Source organism: Pipistrellus hanaki (assembly GCF_964339955.1).
Source record: "Pipistrellus hanaki genome assembly, chromosome: X".
NCBI lineage: Eukaryota > Metazoa > Chordata > Mammalia > Chiroptera > Vespertilionidae > Pipistrellus > Pipistrellus hanaki.
This window is the reverse complement of record NC_140524.1, coordinates 22,477,922-22,501,001: the sequence shown is the minus strand read 5'-3', so window position 1 is coordinate 22,501,001 and position 23,080 is coordinate 22,477,922. Positions and strand designations below refer to the sequence as shown.

Sequence of the window (23,080 nt, the reverse complement as noted above, 5' to 3'; positions counted from 1 at the left end):
GCGGGGAGTGGGGAAAGACAGAAAGAGAAACTTTAATATGAGAGAGGCATATGGATTGATTGCCTGCTGCTGGCGACCAGGGGTCGAGCCTGCAATGGAGGTACTTGCCCTTGACCAGGATCGAACCAAAGACCCTTCATTCCTCGGGCTGACGCTCTAACTTCTGAGCCAAACCGACTAGGGCTCTGTTTGGCTCTTATTAATAAAGTTGACATGCATATTTGTGCACGATTGCTTGCGTGGACATGTTTTGAGTTGTCTTGGATATACGGTCTATGTACTAGGGAGTGAAATTGCTGATTCACGTGGTCACTACATTTTTTTGAGACATTTAAACATTTTTAATAATTTAGTAATCCTACCTGGTTCATTATTTCTCTCAAGTTTGAGGTCTCCCGTGTTTCATAAACTCCAAAGGGTCAAAACGCACATTTTAGAACCACAACTGGCCAGTCAAATCGGAGAAACACTTATTAAAATGTCCGTAATGCGAGTGTCAGGAGCTCAGGGTTTGGGGGTACATGCGGGTGAGAAATCTGAGTTGTTGTTCTTTAAATATTCTTATTGGTTTCAGAGAGGAAAGGGAGAGATAGCAACATTCATGATGAGAGAGAACCACTGATTGGCTGCCTCCTGCACGCCCCCTACTGGGGCCAGAGCCCAGAACCCGGGCAGGTGCCTGGACCGGAATCGAACCCGGTACCCTTCGGTCCGGAGGCCGACATTCTGTGTCAGAAACCGGAGTTTTGCACCAGCTCTGGGAATCTCCTGCGTCGGAGGGTAGGAATCCGGCCTGAGCCACAGGAAGTTGACAAGCGTCCCACCCGGACCTGCTGCTCCCTGGGGACCGCGCCCAGCCCGCCAGGGGCAGCCTCAGAGACCCCGCAGGCTGCGCCCCCGCCACTGAGAGCGCCGTCTGCCTGCAGGGGGCGCCGCTCTGACTGCAGGGGGCGCCGTCTGCCTGCAGGGGGCGCCGGTCTGCCTTCAGGGTGCTCCCGGGCTGCCTGCAGGTGGCACACAGTCGGTGGTGGCGAAGCCCAGCTGGACGGACCCTAGCACCTAGGACAGCAGCACCAGAACCTGCCGGGAGCACAGTGGCGGGTGTGGGCAGCAGTGAGTCCCTAGGGTCGGGGCGGGGTGGGGGTGGGAGCTGGGGTGGGAGCCGGGGTGGGGACGGGGTGGGGACGACTCCATGGTGTGTGGAGCGGACTGGCTGGGCTAGGACGCTCCCGCTCCCACAGCTCCGTCGCGGGGAGCGCCGTCCTGGCCGCAGGGCAGGAAGAGGCGCGGGGCGCGATCCTTAGGAGCATGGGAAAGTCAGTGGCACGCTGTCTGGTTCCGCAGCGCGGGCGCGGGAATGGCAGGAGCGGCGGGCGCCTCCTGTCCCCTCCCTCCTCCGACAGCCAGGAATGGAGGGGGCGGCGAGCCAATGGGCTTGGGCGCCTTTCAAAGTCGGGGCGTGTGGAGGGGGACGTGAAGGAGGTGCGGGCGGTGTGGCCCCAGTTACTGTCTCCTCACAGGCAGGGGATTGCCTTCCCGTCACGGGCAGGAGATGACGGTCCCTTCACCGGCCGGTGCGGCCGGAATTACAGACCCTTCAGGGGCGGGGCGGCCCCAGTTACCATCCTGTCACTGACAGGGCATTGCCGTCCTGTCAGGGGCGGGGGATGAGGAAAGAGGGACGGCACACGTCCTGGACCCTAACCGGGAGCTGGAGGTGAAAGAGGGCGTCGGGGACACCGGGTTCTGGCCGCTCACGGCGACGGGGTGCGGGACCCAGCGGCGGCCCACGCCCACCTCCATTCCCACCTCCATTCCCTCCTCCATTCCCTCCTCCATTCCCACCTCCATTCCCTCCTCCATTCCCTCTTCCATTCCCTCCTCCATTCCCTCCTCCACTCCCTCCTCCACTCCCTCCTCCATTCCTTCCTCCATTCCCACCTCCATTCCCTCCTCCATTCCCTCCTCCATTCCCTCATCCATTCCCTCCTCCATTCCCACCTCCATTCTCTCCTCCATTCCCTCCTCCATTCCCTCCTCCATTCCACCTCCATTCCCTCCTCCATTCCCTCCTCCATTCCACCTCCATTCCCTCCTCCATTCCCACCTCCATTCCCTCCTCCATTCCCACCTCCATTCTCTCCTCCATTCCCACCTCCACTCCCTCCTCCATTCCCACCTCCATTCCCACCTCCATTCCCTCCTCCATTCCCTCCTCCATTCCCTCCTCCATTCCCACCTCCATTCCCTCCTCCATTCCCTCCTCCATTCCCACCTCCATACCCTCCTCCGTTCCCACCTCCATTCCCTCCTCCATTCCCTCCTCCATCTAAACAGGCTGGAAATGGGGGGGGGGGGGGCGGGGGCGCCGTCCCTTAAACAGAGGCGGGAAATGACGACGACGGGGGCGCCGTGCCTTCCCGGGTGGGGGATGTGGACAGAGATGGCACACGCCCCAGACCACCACCCGGAGCGGGATGGATGGGAAGGAGGGGGCGCACCAGACCCTTCCCGCCCATAAAAGAGAAGATGGAAGGAGCCGCAGGCCCACGCCCCTCACCCTGAACTGGAGCTGACACCACGGAGGGGGCTGGAGGCACGGGCTGAGGTCCCTCATGGGTTTAGATCCCTCGCGTGCGGGATGCGAAGGACGGGGCTGGAGACAAGAGCTGAGGTCCCTCACGGGCGGGGGAGGGGCGGATCTGGAGACATGGCGGGAGCCCCCTCCCCCCCTCCCCCCACAAACACACACACACCCCTTAACCCGGGTGGGAAATGGGGGAGCTGCGGGAGCCCAAGCCGATTTGGCTCAGAGAATAGAGCATTGGCCTGTGAACTGAAAGGACTCGTTTTTAATTTGGTCAAGGGCACCTCCATTGCAGGCTTCTCCCTGGCAAGGCCCCCTCCCTGCTGATCAGAGAAAATGGATCCGAGACAAAATGGAGGGAGCAGCGCCTCCTTCGCACCCAGAAGTCCACGTGGTGCTGGAGCCGGACTAAAGAGGGCAGCGGGTCCGAAATCTCTTCAGCCAGAGGCTGCCCGGCTCCCCCAGGGCTCCAGGCGGCCCTCCCCCACCAGGGCTCCCCAGGGCTCGAGGCGCACCCCCTTCCCCCAGAACCCAGACATCTTTGCTGCCAGAGAGAGCACTATGCTGGGCGCTTGCCACAGGCGTCCCACTTTATTTGTTTGTTTGTTTGTTTTACTTTATGTTTCAAATACTTTATTGTTAGAGGGAGGAAGGGAGAGGGATAGAGATCCATGTGCCAGCTGGCCACCCATCGGCTGCCTCCCGCGCGCCCCCTAGTGGGGAATTGAGCCAGCAAAGGGCCAGAATGGAACTGGCGACCATTTGGTGCAAGGGAGGTCCCCAAGCACCTGAGCCACACCGCCAAGGGCTGGCCTCGCATTTTAAACCGGCTTTTCGAATGTTTGGGACTCGTCCTCCTATCCTTTCCCCTAGGGTTCTCTTTTCAAGACTCCCAGGGCCTCTCTCCTCCTCCTCTTCTTCCTCCTCCTCCTCCTCCTCCTCCTTCTTCTCATTGATTTTTAGAAAGTGGAAGAGACTGAAAGTAAGAGAGAAATATTGATGTGAGAGAAACACATGGATTGGTTATCTCCTGCAGGCACCAGGATCGGGGCCCTCGCCAGGGAGAAGCCTTCAGTGGAGGCGCCCTTGACCAAATTATAATAAAAACGGGTCCTTTCAGTCCATAGGCCAATGCTCTATTCTCTGAGCCAAACCCGCTAGGGCTCCGCACACTAATCACTGGACTGTGAGCACGGGCTCATTCCGGAGGGTTTGGACAAAAGGCATCAGGCCTGTGGGGAAGTGAAGTTTTCATCTGGAAGGGCCGAAGGAGGGAAACCGGAGGGTCAATTCCGTGGGAGACCTGGTATAAGGTTTGGGTCAGTAAGGGAAGAGCTGCCCAGCTGTGAGGCTGATGTACATGAAAGGTGGGTCCCCAGACTAAATCGTTAGGGTTCCCCTTAGGTGCCTAGACTGGCAGGGTGGGGAATAGAAGCTTTCTAACAAGTAGTTCTCTGGACAAGAGCTGTCTCTGTGCCAGGCATACTGTTGTTCACTTTTCAAGAAATTGGATACTCCAAAAGCATTTTTGAAAGCAGATGTTACAAAGAGAGTTACTGGGTGTCATTTAAGAAACTAGCACAGGGATGAGATGGGAACAGAGTGAAGTTTTTTATGACTGGGCAGGAAGAGAGTTGTGAGTATTTTTATTTTTCTTGATCTCGAGCTGTGTGGGCAAATACAAAGGTACTGCGACTGCCTATGCCAGTGTTTTTCAACCTTTTTTGGGCAAAGGCACACTTGTTTCATGAAAAAAATCACGAGGCACACCACCATTAGAAAATGTTAAAAAATTTAACTCTGTGCCTATATTGACTATATATAAAGTAATTCTCTTGAATAGGAATCAAATAAACACAAAGAAAGTATTTTATAATTACTTTATTATGAAATATTAAGTAAACAAAATAGTGAAAAATTATAAAATTCTTGTCTTGTCTGCACCTACGGCACACCAGGCAACATCTCGCGGCACACTAGTGTGCCGCGAACAGCGGTTGAAAAACGCTGGCCTATGCCACCTCAGAGATTTCACTACGAACATTTGGATGTTTTTATTTTATTTTTAAAATTTATTTTATTATTTTACTTGATAATTTTATTTCACTTTTTGTATCCTGCTACTTTTCCAAATTCATTTATTAGATCTAGTATGCATATTTTTATTTTTTTTAATTTTTTAAAAATATATATTTTATTGATTTTTTTACAGAGAAGAAAGGAGAGAGATAGAGAGCTAGAAACATCGATGAGAGAGAAACATCAACCAGCTGCCTCCTGCACACCCCTACCGGGGATGTGCCCACAACCAACGTACATGCCTCTGACCGGAATCGAACCTGCCTGGGACCTTTCAGTCCACAGATCAACGCTCTACCACTGAGCCAAACCGGTTTCGGCAAGTATGCATATTTTTAGACCTGAGCACTGCAGGAGGCTAAATTTCTAACCTCATCACCATTTCCCTCTGGCATTTGCTATGGGTTCTGGGACATGTTATTCAGTTCTCCGAAGCCTCAAGCCTCAGTGCCCTAATCTGTATTCAGGACATAAAACCAGTACTCACTTTCTAACATTAGGTGAGGGCTAAATGAACTAATACGTATACTAGTGACCCTGTGCACGAAATTCATGCACATTAAAAAGGGATTAATTAGAAGAAATAATTTTAACATTGCTATTTGCTCTTTCTCTAGAATAGAAGTGTCAGAGATGAAAGAAAATTAGTTAAATGTATATTTAACTCCTGTCAGAGTCTGGGGCACAACATGGGACCCAGAGTCAAGTACCTGCTCACCCACATGCACCTCAAAATTGCATGAGACCCAGACCCAGCCGGATCCCCCACCCCCATTGGGCTAGATCCATACCTGGCCAGTCCCACCTTTGTCAAGCCCTGCTGGGCAGGGGGCGTAGCCTTAGGTTCCCCAGCCCAGACCAGGGCAGGGGCATGCCTTCATCAAGCCCTGCCAGGTGGGGGACACAGCCTAAGACCCCTTGTCAAGCCCTGCTGGGTGGGATGCATGGCCTGAGGTCCCCCATCAAGCCCTGCCAGTCGGGGGGAGAGGGAAGGATGCACAGCCTCAGGTCCCCTGGTCCAGCATCGGGAAAGGGGTGCAGCCTCAAGTCCCCCATCAAGCCCTGCCAGGTGGAGGGCGTGGCCTTAGGTCCCCAGGCCTGGCACTGGGGCGGGGGGTGCGGCCTGAGGTCCCCCAGCCTGATGCCAGGGTCAGGGGCTCAGCCTGAGGTCCCCTGACAAGCCCCATGGGAGACAGGGAGGGTGTAGCCTCAGGTCCCTGCTGATTGCTCATTAAGGCTCCTTATGGGAACTTGGCCTCAGCTGTGGGTGCAGCCATCTTTGTGATGGAGTGGTGGTCAATTAGCATATTCTCTCTTTATTAGATAGGATATATGTGTGTGGTAGTTAGTGTGCTGAACATGATAACTGTCCTTCATTATTAATGCAGACCAGATCCTGATGGCCTGCTTTGGGCAGTGTGTTTTTGTCATGAGAAAAACCCTGGGAATGCATATGAGGTTCCTAATGATGTTGGCTCAACTATACATAACTGAAATAAAGAAAAATGAGAGATTGATAAATTGCTGTCTTTGCAGAACATGCTTCTTGCTAAGACATACATAACTGCAGGTGACTGAGGGTTAATAAAAGCTATGTGAACTTTTAGGTTTACTCACTACCGTGTTTCCCCGAAAATAAGACATCCTCCAAAAATAAGACCTAGCACATGGAAAGATAAGAAATCCCCTGAAAATAAGACCTAGCGCAACTTTGGGATAAAAAATTAATATAAGACACTGTTTTATTTTCGGGGAAACAGGGTAGTATAATAAGTATTACTCCTGCAATGTAGCTAGGGATGATATGCTATTTTATTTTATCTAAATATACTTTTTATTATTGATTTCAGAGAGGAAGGGAGAGGGAGATAGAAATATTAGTGATGAGAAATAATCATTGATCCCACAGTGGGGATTGAGCCTGTAGCTCAGGTATATATATGCTCTAACCAGGAATCAAAGCATGACCTCCTGGTTCATAGGTTGATGTTCAACCACCGAGCTACGCCAGCCAGGCAATGTGATATTTTAATAAATTTCAATGAAAATATCCACTGGCTCTAGTGCCTGCCATATTGGATAGCAGTTTTATGGATCAGTTTGGACATTTTATAAACTTTTTGGAAATTGGATTCAGAATTGGAAATGTGTGAGTAATTTTCTGGCAAGTGAGTCCATTGCTTTAATCAGATTTTGTTGTTGTTGCTTTATATTTTAAGATGTCTCACAATTTGTCAAAACTTTTCCTACATATAAATAAGTATATTTCTGGCAATGTGAGTGATTTTTGAACAATTTGTCTAACATTTTCATCCAAATAGATTTTTTTTGACAAGATCACTTTTATTCAAATCATTGCATTTGCATTTTTAACATAGGTTCATTTTCCTTTTTACAGTTTGCATTCAACATAGTTTTGTATTACTTTCCATTGCAGAGCATAGTAATTAGACAATCACATATTTTAGAAAGTGTCCCTTCCCGAAATTTCCAGTACCCATTTAGTACCATACACAGTTATTGAAATATTATTGACTATATTTCTTATGCTGTAGTTCAATCTCTGTGATTATTTTGTAACTACCATCTGTACTTCTTAATCCCTTCACGTTTTTCACCCAGCCCCACAAACTGCCTCCTGTCTGGAAAACATGAGTCTGTTCTCTGTTTCTATGAGTTTGTATTTTGTTTGTTTATATTGTTCTTTTGATGTTCACATAAGTAAAATCATATGGTATTTGTCTTTCTCTTACAGACTTATTTCACTTAGCATAATACCCTCTAGGTCCACCCATGCAAATGGTAACATTTTCTTCATTTTATGGCTGAATAATATTCAATTATACATATGTACCACCACTTTTTTATTAAAGAATAGTTCACTGATTTTTTTTTCTTTTAGAGAGAGAAAGGAAGGGAGAAGATAGGGACGGGAGTGGGAGTGCACAACATTGATCGGCTGCCTCATGCACACTCCCTAACCTGGGCTCAAGCCCACAACCCTAGCATGTGCCCTGATGTGGAATTGAACAAGCAACCTTTCATATGCAGGATGACACCCTACCAACTGAGCCACAGCAGCCAGGGTGAACCACCAAATTTTGTATCCATTATTCTATTGATGTGCACATGGGTGCCTTCCATATCTTGACAATTATATATAATGCTGCAATGAACATAGTGGTGCATATAGTCTTTCAAATGAGTGTTTTGGATTTCTTCGGATATATACCCATATGTGGAACTGCTGTATCATAAGGCAATTCCATTTTTAACTTTTTGTGAAATTCCCATACTGTTTTCCATAATGTGTGCACCAATCTGCATTTGCACCAACAGTGCACAAGGCTTCCCTTTTCTCCATAGCCTCACCAACATGCATTGTTTGTTGATTTATTGATAATAGCCATTCTGACAGGTATAAGGTGATATCTTATCGAGGTTTTAATTTGCATTTCTCTGATGATTTATGACGTTGAGCACTTTTTCTGTTTATAATCTGTATGTCCTCTTTGAAGAAGTCTCTATTAAGGTCCTCCGTATATTTTTAATTGGATGATTTGTTATTATTTTGGTGTTTGTCATGAGAAAAACCCTGGGAATGCATATGAGGTTCCTAATGATGTTGGCTCAACTATACATAACTGAAATAAAGAAAAATGAGAGATTGATAAATTGCTGTCTTTGCAGAGCATGCTTGTGTTTTTAACATAAAATTTGAGAATTAACCCTTTATCAAATATATCACTGGGGAATATCTTTCCACGTTCAGTAGACTGTCTTTTCTTTTTTGTTGAAGGTTTTCCTTGCTGTGTAAATACTTCTTAGTTTGATGTAGTTCCATTTGTTTATTTTTTCTTTGGGTTTCCCTCTCCTAGGAACTATATCAGAAAATATATTCCTAAGAGAAATGTCCAAGATTTTACTATGCTTTCTTGTCGTAGTTTTAAGATTTTGAGTCTTACATTTAAATGTTTAATCCATTTGGAATTTATTCTTATATATGGTGTAATAAGGTGGTCTAGCTTCATTTTTATTGCATGTATCTCTCCAATTTCGCCAACATCAAGCCCACAATCTGGGCATGTACCCCGACTGGGAATTGAACCATGACCTCCTGGTTCATAAGTGGACACTCAGTCACTGAGCCACTTCAACCACTGAGGCACTCCAAGGGGACCTTTTAACATTTTTGTCAGATTCTTAAAATTACCCAAAAGAATATAATCTACTACTTTAGGGCTTTGCTAAAAAGCAAGCATTTAAGGAAGATAAGGATTCCCTTTGATAAGCAATGCTGCTTCTCTCATTTGCACTTTCCTCAGCAGTAGGTGTCTACCCCCAGGAAACACACAAAGAAACACATTGGAACCTGAGAATTCAGACAGCAGGTAAATTGTACACTGTGGGAAGGCAGCAATGATGATTGTCTTGGGTTCTGCAATCCATGCCTCCTTGAATCCTAGAGTATGATAAAGACATTGAATTCTTCCTTCAGCGCTTCCAGCAGTTCCAGTACAAAGAAACAGCCAGACCTCCTGATGTTTTCAACAAACTCCTGGAGCTTTGTTCGGAATGGCTGAAGCCAAATATGTGTTCTAAGGAACAAATGGTGAAGCTTCTAACTTTGGAACAATATTTTCCAGTTATGCCCCAGGAGCTAGATACCCGGGTGACAGAACGATGCCGCGAGAGTACAGAAAGAATTCTGTCACTCCTAGAAGAAATACAGATGGAACCTGAGACAACAGAGGAAAAGGTGAGAAAAGACTTTGGCATCTGGGTAACTAGACCAAAAAGGTATCAGAGGCAGGTGGGATTGGATCTGTCATTTGTCTCTGTGTCATTCTTCTGCCCCAAACTTCTGCACAGTCCTTTTCATGTCTCTTCTGCTGGAGAAAACATATGGATCAGTGGTTTCCAACCTCATCTTAGCCACTTCCCCTCTGTAACAAATATTTTCTAATGTCCCAGTAAACATACTTAAATGAAATTCATAGATAACATAACCTACTTAACAGTTATTCATCAAAAACACTGGTGTTATGCTTTCGGACCTAGAGACCAGATCCACCCACAGCATGTTTTGTATACTCCTAAGCTAATAATGGATATGACCAGTTAAAGCACTATTTAAAAAAAAAAGAGGAAGAAGGAATGTGGTACACAAAGACTAAAATATTTACTATATGATCATATTTACAGTATGATCTTTGCAAACTAAGTTGGCCAAATCTGAGTCAAGTGGCATCAAGAAGAAATAGAAAGGAATAGGTAGGTAGTTTATTATAAACTAAAAAACTTTTCAGTGCCCACATGTCTGGGCTTGAGCACATCAGAATATCTGATGAAGTAGTCAGATGCTTGCCTCTCTGCACAGACACACTGTGAAGATGACAGGCAGTTAATAAAGTGAATCCAGCTTAAACACAATGAACAGTGCTCCTCGTTATTGTATGATTTTCCAAAGGGGGAAAATTGACGAATCTGACTAAATAGTAGTATAGTCTTGTTTTTAAAAAATTTATTTTATGTAAATTATATTTATTGAATGACTTGTCAATAAGGTCATATAGGTTTCAAGTGTACATATCTATGATACATGCATGGTAAGTATATTGCATTGTGTACCCATCACCCAAAGTTAAATTTTGTTTTCAATATTGTTTTGTATTAGTTTCAGATGTAGAGCATAATGGTTAGATAACCATGTACTTTACAAAGTGTTCCCACTTATATTGCCAGTACCCACATGGCACCTTACATAGTTATTACAATATTATGGACTATATTTCCTTTGCTGTACTTTACATCACCATTACTTTGATTTCCAAAAGAGTGTTTTCCCAGAAAATTCAAGTCATGCTAACATTTGCAAAAATATGTTGTGACCAACAGTGTGAGGTTCTTGACAGATTCTTTTTACCTACAGGAATATTTGAAGGTAGGTGGAGCACAGTAGAATTCTGCACTGTGCATTATCTATACTTCCGTCTCTGCCCACTAATTCTGTGAGCCACCACCTGCCATCATTTCCAAAACATCTCCTGGTAACGGTGACCCTGTCCTGTGAACAGAACCAGCCAGTAAAACGTTTTGGGGACATATGATAGCTGAGCACAGGGCAGCATCTTTGGAGATGGAAGGAAGTACTTCTTGTTGGGCATTAGGGGCACTGGAGTCTTGGGTATCGATGGGGCTCTGCAGTTAGCCTGTAGGAAGGACTCTTCCAAAGTTTCCTGCCTCCAGGATGGAATGCGTTTATGGTTTCCCTTCCTTTCTGTGTCTCCTTGTCTGGCTTTCTACGAGAGACTATTTTCTTTCTGTGGCCTGCCTAGGGTGGGTCTTGAGCACTAGAAATGTGGCTGGTCCAAATTGGGATATACAGTAAGTATAAAATGCACACCCAATTCAGAAGACTTAGGGTGGACAATAAAGTAGGTGAAATGCCTCATTAATAATTCCTTATACTGATTACATTACGAAATTATGATATTTTAGGCATACTGGTTTAAATAATGCATATTATTAAGATTGATGTTATCTACTTATTTTATTTTTCATATGACCACAGGAACATTTTTAATGACTTGGGTGGCTTGCATTATATTGCTACTGGGCACTGCTGGTCTAGATAGATTTTAGATTGATGGGTTCTGGCATTTCCTCCAGATTGATAGTCAGGAAAAGCCGTTGGAAGATCCAGCAGTAGTTGGAATAGCAGACATGATACCAAATATCCACCTGGAGGTCCCCCCATTCCAAGCAATGGGAACTGTTCCCGAAAACCCACTGGAAGATTTGTGGATCCCAGAGGAGCTATGCTACGGCGCTGCTGGAGAAGACCAGCCCTTTCTGGACCCTCTTGGTAAGGCAAAGGTTTTATTTCTTTTCCTTGATTTCTCTTTTGAGAGCTCAGGAGCTCTCCAGGGGTGGGGTTGGTTAGAAACACTGAATAATGGATGAAAATTGATGGCTCTTATAAATAGTAGTAGTAGTAGGAAGCATCCCTCGGGGAATAGCTGCCCACAATGCCCATTGTTAGAGGAACAGGATTCAAAATCTCTTAAGATAATGAGCCCACCCAAGAAGCAGTCTTTGACCAAGAATATTATCAAGGAAATTGAGGGGAGTATGTGTGATATGAATAGAGATTAATTTCCCCAGTCAATTTTTATCAGTGGAATCTGTGGTGTTGTGGGTCCCATGGGCCTCAGTTGTAATTATGGCATAAGAGTCCCATTCAAACATGATACTTTTTAATATGCTCACATCAGATCCTATAAGAGGATTTAATTGTTGCTGCAGTAAAAGGAATACATTTCTTACCCATAAAAACCTAGACCAGTGTTTCTCCAGGAATGGTAAGCGGATCCTCCATATCAGGATCACCTTCTGTGCATTTAAAAAAATATATATATATTATTGATTTTTTACAGAGAAAAAGGGAGAGGGATAGAGTTAGAAAATTGATGAAAGAGAAACATCCAACAGCTGCCTCTTGCACACCCCCACTGGGGATGTGTCCGCAACCAAGGTACATGCCCTTGACCTGAATTGAACCTGGGACCATTGAGTCTGGAGACGAACGTTCTATCCACTGAGCCAAACATGCTTCAGCTCCTTTGGTGCATTTTTAACAGGAGCTCCAGGTGTGTGCTGTACATACTACCTTTTGAGAGCCACTGCTCCAGACAATACAATACAAAGAGTTAGTTCAGAGTGAGGAAGTCCAGGGGAAGAAAGCCTCATAGAACTTCATGGATGTCTGGAGGGTGGTCGAGGTCTTTCCAGGACTTGATAGAGTAATAAAGCACAAGGTTCTCTGGGCAGACCCTGGGAGATATCATATTAGAAAACATAGTTATGTAGGAATTTGAAAAATTGGTTAAACTTGAGAGTACCTTGCTAGGGTTCCTTGCTTTCCCATGTCCTAAGTTCATGAGAATGGATATCCTTGACACTTGGACCCATTTGCTCTTGAAAGCAATAGAAATTCTAGCTGTGGTGCTTGCCTATGGTTTTCCTTCTCTTTTGTGATTTCCATTCCAAGTGCCATCTCTCTGCTCTGAGTGTCTGACAGGCAATGGAGAAGGACACATGTGAGGCTCTGCCCTCTCCTTGGAAAGGATGGCTTGGTCCATTCCAGGCCTAAGAGTAGGACCACATGTGATGTGTGCACTGCCACCACCAGCATAGAATTCAACTCATAACGTCACAGTGTGGATTAGTCATGAATTTGTCTCATTTTCTGCACTTATTCAGTTTGTCCAGGTTCCAAATTTTGTAGCTGGCTCTAGTAAGTGCTGGTGATGTAGAGACATGAACTGTGTCTTCTTTTCCATAGAGGTGACCAGGAGGAAAAAGCCCAAAGGATATACAGATATTAAGGTCAAAGCCAGACTATATAAAGTATTGCCATTTATATTCCAGACTTTACCTTACCTACATCTCTGATCTGTTAACAAGTTTTTTAAAACATCTGTATTTCTGTGTGTATGCCTGCAATAAGTGGCAGAGCCTAGCAAGTGGTGTTGAGTTATACATCTTTCTGCAGATGAGTTACCATTACATGTGTGAATTTTCTTCTCTTAGCAACAGTGTCAGATGTCACATATGATGCTGAGAAGTACTATTGCTCTTTATTTGCATACTTCAGTCTCCAAAGTACAGGAAATTCCAGTACTAGTATACCAAACAAGGAAAAAAGAGAATGATATAACAAGTAAAATATATCCATTAGGAGGAAAGGAAAGTACCCCTTTCTCATCACTGTTTAATGTGCTATAATATGCTTTGTCCTATGGACTGGGAGGTCTCCATTTGTACCTCCTGGTCACCAAAATCTCATCCTCCTTAACACTTGTACAGGGCCCAAGTGATCTGAGGGCTGATCTAGGAAGACAATGTGACCAGGAGGTGGCAGTAGCACACACAAGCTTTGTTGGGCAACTCTGTCAGGTGTGCTTGTGGAGGAAGTCAGGGGCCTAAAGGAGAGGAAAACAAGGGAACTTTCCAGGCAGTAAGAGCTCAGAGGGCTGGCTTGCCTGTTTTGGTGAGGTCATAGCCCAGAAGCACACTGGGAGTCTATGGGTCAGGGAGTTGCAAAGGGCAGCAGCAGTTGGGGGCCCCATAACTACAAGGCTAACATCTTTTCAGTGGCTAGCAGTTGTGGGGTGATATTTTCTGAGCTATGCATAGGAGGCTGACTCTAAGTGGCTAAACATCTGTTTCTGGGGGCTAATCAATGCTAAAAATAAAAAAAAAAGCCTCGGGGGTGATCAGGTCAGCAGGGGAGGGCAGTTGGGGGCAATCAGGCCAGCAAGGGAATAGTTCGGGGTCAATCAGGCTGGCAGGGGAGCAGTTAGGGGGCAATCAGGAAGGTGAGTGGATATAAGACAGTGGTCCCTGATTGTGAGAGGGATGGTCGATTGCCAGTTTAGGCCCAATATTTGGGCCTAAATCAGCAGTCAGACATCCACCAACAGATCCCAGATTGGAGAGGGTGCAGAACGGGCTGAGGGAAACCCCTTCCCCTGCACAAATTTTATGCACTGGGCCACTAGTTTTTAAATAATTGGGTGTGTGAGAGTTTTAGTTTGACACCTGCAGGCTTTTGAGTACTGAGTCCCAGGTGGGAGTGAAGAAATGAACAACCCAGGGCCCAAAGCCTAGAGTGCTCCTTCATGACCTTGGGCTCATTTCCAGCAAAACTTCTGAGGTGGTTACTATGGTCTTTGAGGGCAGAGAGGAGCCCTGCCAGCAGAAGTAGGCATCAAAGCATGACTTCTGACTGATAGTCACTCTTGACCAAAATGCCCTGGGGACAAGCTCTCAAACACTCAGCATCTTTCCATGGGCATGTGTCAGCAGAACAAATATCCAGATCAGGTATGATTGATTAGGGGGCATATCCATCTAAAACTTTAATCGATATGGTCAAATGGCCTCCAAAATTATTGTACCAATTTACCCTCTGACCACAGCATATGAGTACTAATGTCTGCTTGCCTTCACTTACAGACTTGCCTTGTGATGAGTGCCGTGGCTATTTCCATGTGTTGGCATACAGAAGGAGGGCTGATATCTGTGAAAGTCTTTTGAATCAGTGTCCAGTCCATTCAGCATTTGTGACAATATTTTATTGAATGTATAAGTAAAGATGGGAACTGAGGTCAGAAGAGCGTGACATGGATGAAAGGGGGATGGCTAGTGCCCCTAGCTGGCATGGCCTGTGAGCATAGGTTGGGGAATGTAAACTAGTGCTGGGAGCAGGGCTTTGAGAGTCCGGACAGTGGAGGTTGAGGGCACCTGATCCTCAAAGATCTGAATGTTACAAGGGAGGGTTGGGAATGGGGTGAGGTGGTAGACAGTGACAAAGTGCATGAGGTTAACAACTACCAAGGAGCTCAATTTGGGCCAGCCTCTTTGAAAGCTGTCCCCAGGGAGTACTATGCTGGGAGAGGAAGTAAGGTGACAGCTCTCAGTCCTCTTTGGTTGGGTGCTGCACAGACAGGAGCGGCTGGCTGATAGTAAGTCCATGAGACAACTGCCTGGTAATGCTACTCCTGGCTGTGTTCTCATGGGTGCTAGAGTCTGCCTCCAGGGCTGCTTTAGTCCTTGCCTAGTCTCTTCTTTGACTGCCTTTCACCTGAGGGGCAGGTGCCTGAGTTGGTTTCATGTGATGAAGTCTACAGCCTGAAGGATATCAACTCTATGCTCTATGTACAGTATGGGAATCACCATGTGAACACATCCTGCCATTCTGAACTGGTTTCAAGTCTCTGTTACTGGGTATATTCTGGGCCTCCAAGTTTCTGGCACCCTAAGGCTGTGCTGCTGTCCACCCCCACTTTTCAGACCGCTCACACTCTCACTTGACAGCATCTCTTCTCTGATGCACGACCTCCAGTTTCATTTGACCTGTGCTCCTACCTTCTCATTCTGTGCTTACCTTTGAGATGCAAGCATGAACGAAAAGAAGAGCTGCATTTTAAATTATTTTCACTGTGAAAGTAGAAATAAGGTATTTTAGTCAATGTCCTATGCTTTGATACAATGTCAAATTAACATTAGTCAAACTAACTTGCTCATGCCATGTTACAAACCCTAATATTGAAATACTAGAGGCCTGGTACACGAAATGTATGCACCCCAGGGGGGAGGGGCCTCCTCAGCCAGACCTGTGGCCACTCAGTCCAGGAGCCCTCAGTGGATGTCCAACTGTCTGCTTAGGCTGGCTCCCCATTGCCTAAGCCAGCAGTCACTAAAGAGGTGGGAGAGGCTCCTGCCACAGCACTCCACTCCCCACCTTGAGGCCAGCTGAGTGATGCTGCCCATGTGGGAGTGCACTGACCACCAGGGGGCAGCTCCTGTGTTGAGCATCTGCCACCTGGTGCTCAGTATGCATCATAGCGATGGCTTGTTCTTCCCTTTGGTCAATTTGCATATTAGCCTTTTATTATATAGGATATCCTTCTATTTCAATCTGAAATGAACCATTTTCAACCTTGGAAGTTTATTGTAGATCAGTAAACTTGAACAAAGCCGAGGAAGTGTGAGGATAGAGGCATGAGCCACAGCAGCTCTCACTGAGGGGGACAGTGGTAAGACCCAGGAGAAGAGTGAGTGTAGAAACATCTTCTGGTTGTCCTTAGATTGACAGTGAGAAGCACTTTTTTGATGATTATTTTGGTTAGTTTCCAGAGAATTGACTTCTAGACTTGTACTGAATCAAACATATACAGATTATTTTTGCTGTTGCTGACCTACTTCAGTTGCCATTTTAATTGGAATTTCTCTTACTAAAATTACTCCAGGTACCATTCCTTACCCCCACACTTTGGCCTGTCTCTCTTTTTGCTTGGCTGTCAATAAGACAGTGCTTGTCAGTTTTAATAGGGTAACTCTTTAGAAAGATTGAATTCATGTTCTGGCCCTCACCTACATAATTCCATTCTCAAAACAGATGTGGAACTCACTCAGTGCATTGACTTCACACTAGAATTGATTCACTTCCCTTCCATATACTGGAGGAAAATATCTTGGAACTGAGCACAATGGAATCCCTCCCCTCCCACCTGCACCCTGCCATTTGGGTCTTGTTCTTACTGGCATCCTGAAAAAGGAAAAGGCACAACAAACACAAAGGGCTTGTCAGAGGCTCCTAGTGAAGCAACGCTGAGAAGATAGTAGGCAGATCTTGAGAGGCTCTGTGTCTGAGAACAGACCTGGACTCTGGAGAAACCTGTGTTGACTCAAACTACCCTTCCTCTCATCTCTCCTATGGCTAGAATACCTGTCGCCAAAGCCTGTACTCCAAGAGCCTTGTGAGCAAGAACTACAGGACTGCAAGGAAGTAGAAAAAAGGGAATTTTTTGACTTCAACCTAGGTAAGTGAGGGTTCATGCAATGCGCGGGAAGAAACAAAAGAACAATTAATCTTCATTCCCAGGGTAACACGGTTTGGGATGGCACTTGGAAGTTTGTATCTTCCCAGCAGCATTGAGTATAACTCTCCTCAGTCACTAGCTGTCCATTCCTCTTGGAACATGGTGACATCTGCGATTTCTGTTCACAGTCTTCATTTTGATATTGGGAGAGAAAATGTGTCAGAGCTGAAAAGACTGGAGAGTCTGTATCTATTTTCTGTTTCTTCAGACAGAAATGTGCTTCTTGATGCCAATTTTCCAGAAGACGTCGAAGAGCTATACTTCCTACTGGGAAATCCCGCTGAGCAGCTACTAGGAGACCACACACAGCCTCTCTGTGATCAGAATCCTTTTCCAGGAGAGAGCGTTGAGGGGTCCAACCAGGAAGAACCTCTCAACCCCAGTGGCCATGCACAAAACAGTGACAGTGCCCCAAAGAAAGCATACCGATGTATTCAGTGTGGGAAAGATTTTCTTTCCGAAAAGGTCTTTAAGGGGCACCTGAAAATTCACTCAGGAAAGCTCCCTCATGAGTGCGCTGACTGTGGGAAAAGATTCCTTCGTAGGTCAAACCTGCGAAGGCATCTTCGAGTTCACACAAGAGAGGCACCCTATAAATGCAGCGTGTGTGAGAAGCGCTTCACTCAGTTGGCACACCTCACAGAACACCAGAGAACCTCTGCTAGCCAGGAAGTATCCACTTGCCCCGAGTGCAAGTTGCAATTTTGTCATAGAAAACAATTTATACAACACCTCAAAATCCACACAAATGGAAAACCCCATAAATGCCAGAGTTGTGGGAAAACATTTAGACGCCAAAGGGACCTTAATTTGCACTCTGCGTCACACTCTGCAGAGAGACCATTTACCTGCGAGTATTGTGGGAAAAGCTATAGGCGGAGATGCAGCCTTGTTTTTCATTCAAGAAAACATTCCAGGGAGTAGCCATAGTAGTGCACCAATTGTCCTACAAGCATCATAAGGAAGCACACTTTAATATGCACTTTAGAGAAGAATTTTTTGAGAATTTGTTGAGGGAAACAGTTCCTAAGCAAAGTGACACAAATCTACCAAAGCTTTACTTGCACTAGGCTGTCTTGGAAGAACAGTTTTGTTTGAGCTTATGCATTAGAACAGCTTTGTATTTTGCTGTGTTTAAAACCCACCTTCCAAGGCACATACATATTCACTGACTCTTTCCACTGTTCCAGACATGACTGTTTTCTGTCTAGGCAAGTTTTGTTTAATCTTTATGATGACAATGTCTTTGTGCCCAGCCAACCACCATATCAGTTTCAGTGAGGAGTATATCAATGCTGGCATTCCTTTTGATTTGGGGTCAGTATTCCAGTAGATGGGGAAGTGCCCAATTGACCTGTATCTGTTCAATAGTTCAGTCACATGGAAATGGCTATGCTGTTCCTGTTTGATTGCCACTGACTTGTAGTTGGAGCACCATGCGGAAGCTTTCCTGACAGGGCCTACTAGCACTTGCCTTGACTCCCACTCACACTACATGTCAGAATCCCCTGTGCCCCCACTGCTATGTTTATGCATCATTTGAGCCTTGAACACAGCCCATTTCTGAAATGTGGAGCACTTCCAAAGGATAGGGACAAGGGAAGATGTCCAAATCATAAAGCACTGGGAAGGGCAGAGAACAGTACCTACCACACAAGTACTAGGAATATTGAGCGGCTTATAGAAGGGTGGAGACCCTACTCCGAACGAACTTCCTGTAAATTCCGTGTTTTCTTTCTTTGCTCTCTGGAATGATGAAAGCATTGAATGCTACAAACTTTAAGCCTAGCTTGGATCACATGCCACAAAATGTATTCAATGTTCTGTTTGTGATTTTATAATTATTTGTTATTACACTTTTCATTTTATTTCCTTTTTGCCCCAAGAGTTGAACATTGTTGATAATTTACTGTGAATTTTTGGTTACAATGCAAAGTTATTAATAAATTTGGTTCATTCTATGTCTGCTTTAAAGTTTATTTAGATCTTCTTGAAGACTGGTGTCTGATGACTGTGGAGGCTAAGGGTTCCATTTGTAGGTACTCCCTAGAACCCTAGGAGAGAAATGGTTGTGCCATCGGTTTATACTGGTAGCTATTCACCTTCTCCAAATACTGATGAAATGTACCACAAATATCTCTTCCCACTCCTTGGCTTCTGGTTTCACTGACTTACTGGTGTCCCTTGATGAAGATAATAGTCCTAGTGTTACACAGTTCAACTCATTACTTCCCCCTTTATTATTAGTGCTGTTTGAATTCTGGTGAAGAAATGTCCTGTCTACCCCACGATCATGAACCTATTTCTACATTTTCATTTTTTTAAATTCTATTTTATTTTATTGATTTTTTACAGAGAGGAAGAGAGAGGGACAGAGAGTTAGAAACATCGATGAGAGAGAATCATCGATCAGGTGCCTCCTGCACACCCCCCACTGGGGATATGCCCGCAATCAAGGTACATGTCCTTGACCAGAATCAAACCCGGGACCTTTCAGTTCGCAGGCCGACGCTCTATCCACTGAGCCAAACCGGTTTCGGCTCTACATTTTCATTTTTAAAGTCTTATTTATTTATTTATTTTTACCTTACACATTGAGATCGCATTTTACCTGGAGTTAGTTTCTTTTACAAATGATGTGAGGTAAGGTTCAAGATAACTTTAATAATTTTTTTTCAAGATAACTTGAGAATGGAAGGTCCTTTCCACTTCAGATTTTGTCCTCAGCCTCTGAATCTTACAAAAATTGAGATGCTAAGAGGGTGCTTTTACCAGCCTATACATGGATTTGAGCAAGTGTGTTATGGACAGCATCCCAGGTGAAGGAATGTCTCCTACAAAGACCTGATGAGAAGAGCACAGGCTGGCTAGAGGGAAAGCTAGAGTGCCAGGCAGAGGCCAGGTGATGGAGGGTCTAGTAATCTGCCTGATAGAGTTGGGACCTCACCCGGCACTCCAAAAAAATCATAGACTCCAGTTGAGAAGTACTGGTGAGGCATTTTAGAAAGCTTACTCTGGCTCCTGGGTGGGGATTAGGAGAGACAAAAAATGGTAGACGGAAAGATTAGTGAGAAGGCTACTGCAGATGAGGAAGTGGGCTGAGCTAAGGACAGTGGTGTGCAGATGAGACAGAAGATAAGGATTCTCGAGGAATTAAGGGGCTCAGATGACTGACTATACGTGGGTTGGGGAGGTGTGTGACAGCCAGCTCTGTGTCCTGAGCATCTTGAGTTGGGAGACTGGAGGAATAGCTCAGGAAAAGGGAACGAGGGCCCTCTTAGCCTATAAGCCCATGGTCACCCATTTAAACTCATGGACGTTTCAATCCTGTCACCCTGTTTGCTCCCTTGTAGACTGTCTCCGGCCCACAGTGATTCATTCCTTGGATAGTCTTTGGATGGCCATTATGTTCTAGGTAGCATCATAGGTGCTGAGGATGGCAGGATCTCAGGCTTCAGGAGAGTCACAGGTTAGGAAGACAAGACTAAAAGTTAAGCAGAAAATTCTTCATCAAGATAGTAAGTCCATTAACAAACTAATATGTATAAGTTAGTATTGGAGGAAGGTACAAACGTCCAGTTGTAAGATAAATAAGTACTAGGGAGGTAATGTACAACATGATGGCCATAGTTAACACTGCTGTGTGGTGTATAGGAAAGTTGTTTAAAAAGTATATATAGTTGTTAAAAGAGTTGTCATAGTCACACTTTAGAATCAAGGTAGAATGGTGGTATCTAAGGGTGGGGTAAATGGGGAGTTGTTACTCTGTGGGATTAAGTTTTCAATTATGCAAGTGGAATCAGTTCTGGAGATCTGCTGTACACACTGGGCCTATCTGAACAATACTGCTCTCTGGACTTAACATTTTTAGGAGGGTAGATCATGTTCAGTGTTCCAAACATAATATAACGTTTTGTTAACCCTCACCTGAGGTTATTTTTCCCATTGATTTTAGGGAGAGTGAAACGGAGGTGTGTGTGTGTGTGTGTGTGTGTGTGTGTGTGTGTGTGTGAGAGAGAGAGAGAGAGAGAGAGAGAGAGAGAGGGAGAGAGATTGAAAGAGAGAGACTGAGAGAGGGAGAGAAAAATTGGTGTGAGAGAGAAACATTGATTGGTTGCCTCTGCACATGCCCATACTGCTGTGGGGGATCAAATCTGCAACACAGGCCTATCCTCTTGACCTGGAATCAAACCTTCTGTGAGTAACACCAGCCAGGGCAATCATACTTTTTAAAAAATAGAAAATAAAATTACCAAGACTCACATTTACTGGAAAAAAAATGACACCAAACACACAATTATTCTATAAAATAACATGTCAAACTGTGTCTAAGGAGCGTGGTTGATTGGCTCTTTAAATTTTTTCATTCTTAATGCGTAATTTTTAAGAATGTCATTCTTCAAGGGTAATCATATCTTCAAATAACCTTAAGGCACCCAAGAAATGTTGCTGTTGTTCTGAACAAAGCTACAGTAAAAAGTCTCATGTCAGGTCACTAAGGAGAAAGCCGTCTGCTATATGACAAATGGGTGAAAGAGATGTTATATAGATGAGTGAGAGGTATTCCTTTGCCTCTGGCTGGCTGTAGGGGACACGGAGGGCTGTAGCAAGACTTGATGGGTAGGATCAAATTTTATCCTTCTGGTCCCTCTAGACATGGAGTCTAAGGCCTGTCCTGACCTGGCATCAAGATCGCCACACTGCTGTAAAAACTGGCACGGAAGTTTGTCTTGCTCTCTACACTTTAAGATCAAACCCTAGTGCAGGGCCTGACTTACATGGAACTCATATTCTGAGGTTCAAACCTACCTAACCATAATAAAGTAATAATAGTTGAGAAGAACATGCCAGTGCACCAGAAAATTTTTAAAAAATAAAGGACAAAAAACAAAGGAACAAAAACAACAACAACAACAAAAAACACCATAAAGGACTGTGGTTCCTAATTGAGGGAGGAGCCTGACCAGGACCAAACTGCCTCTTACTAAAGGAGGCTCTGGACAAGCCTAGTGACAACTTTTGGGGCTGTGGCCCTCACCGGGGAGGTTCCCTATAGAAAGGAAAGCCAGCAGCTGGAAAGTGATGTAAGAATAATCTGGACTAGCAACACTTCACTGAAGTCAGGGAGAGATTGAGCCCTGGCCAGTGTTGCTCAGTAGTTAGAGTGTTGGCCTGTGCACTGGGTCTCAGGTTCATTCCCGGGAAAGGGCATGTACCTGGGTTACAAGTTGATCCAGGCCCAGATGAGGGCTGCATCTGGGAGGCAACGAATTGATGTCTTTCTCTCCCTCCCTCCTGCTCCCCCCACCTTCCCTTCCACTCTTTCTATCATCAGTGGACTAGTGCAGCCATTATGGAAAAACACTATGGAGTTTCTTCACAAAATTAAATATAGAATTCCCATTTGACCCAGTAGTCCCACTTCTAGGAATATATCCTAAGAAACCCAAAACACCAATCAGAAAGAATGTGTGCACCCCTATGTTCATAGCAGCACAATTTACAACAGCTAAGATCTGGAAACAGCCCAAGTGCCCATTAGTAGATGAGTGGATAAGAAAGCTATGGTGCATTTATATGATGGAATACTATGCTGCTGTAAAAAAGAAGGATCGCCTACCCTTTGAGACAGCATGGAGGGACCTGGAGATTATTATGTTAAGCGAAATAAACCAGTCAGAGAAATATAAACATCACATGATCTCACTCATATGTGGAATCTAATGAACAAAACAAACTGATGAACAAAACAGATCCAGAGACATAAAACCATGGAACAGCTGAATCTCAGAAGGAAGGCAGGGGGTGGGGTGGGGTGGGAAGAGATCAACCAAAGAACTTGTATTCATATATGCATAACCCATGGGCACAGACAATAGGGTGGTGGAGGCTTGGGGAGGGCATTGCAGGCTAAAAGGGATTAATGGGAGGGGGAGGGGCATATGTAATACTTTGAACAATA

At 45.2% G+C, this 23,080-nt stretch overlaps 1 protein-coding gene across 1 annotated transcript; it reads left to right on the top strand.

Annotated features, from left to right (window-relative positions):
- Positions 1-487: 487 nt before the first annotated feature.
- On the top strand, positions 488-18,042 carry LOC311614779 (zinc finger protein 449-like; the record flags this gene model as incomplete). Its single annotated transcript, XM_084869931.1, has 5 exons — positions 488-527; positions 9,133-9,425; positions 11,339-11,534; positions 16,960-17,058; positions 17,327-18,042. 5 exons carry the CDS (start codon positions 488-490, stop codon positions 18,040-18,042), a joined length of 1,344 nt encoding a protein of 447 aa, XP_084726057.1.
- Positions 18,043-23,080: the final 5,038 nt, after the last annotated feature.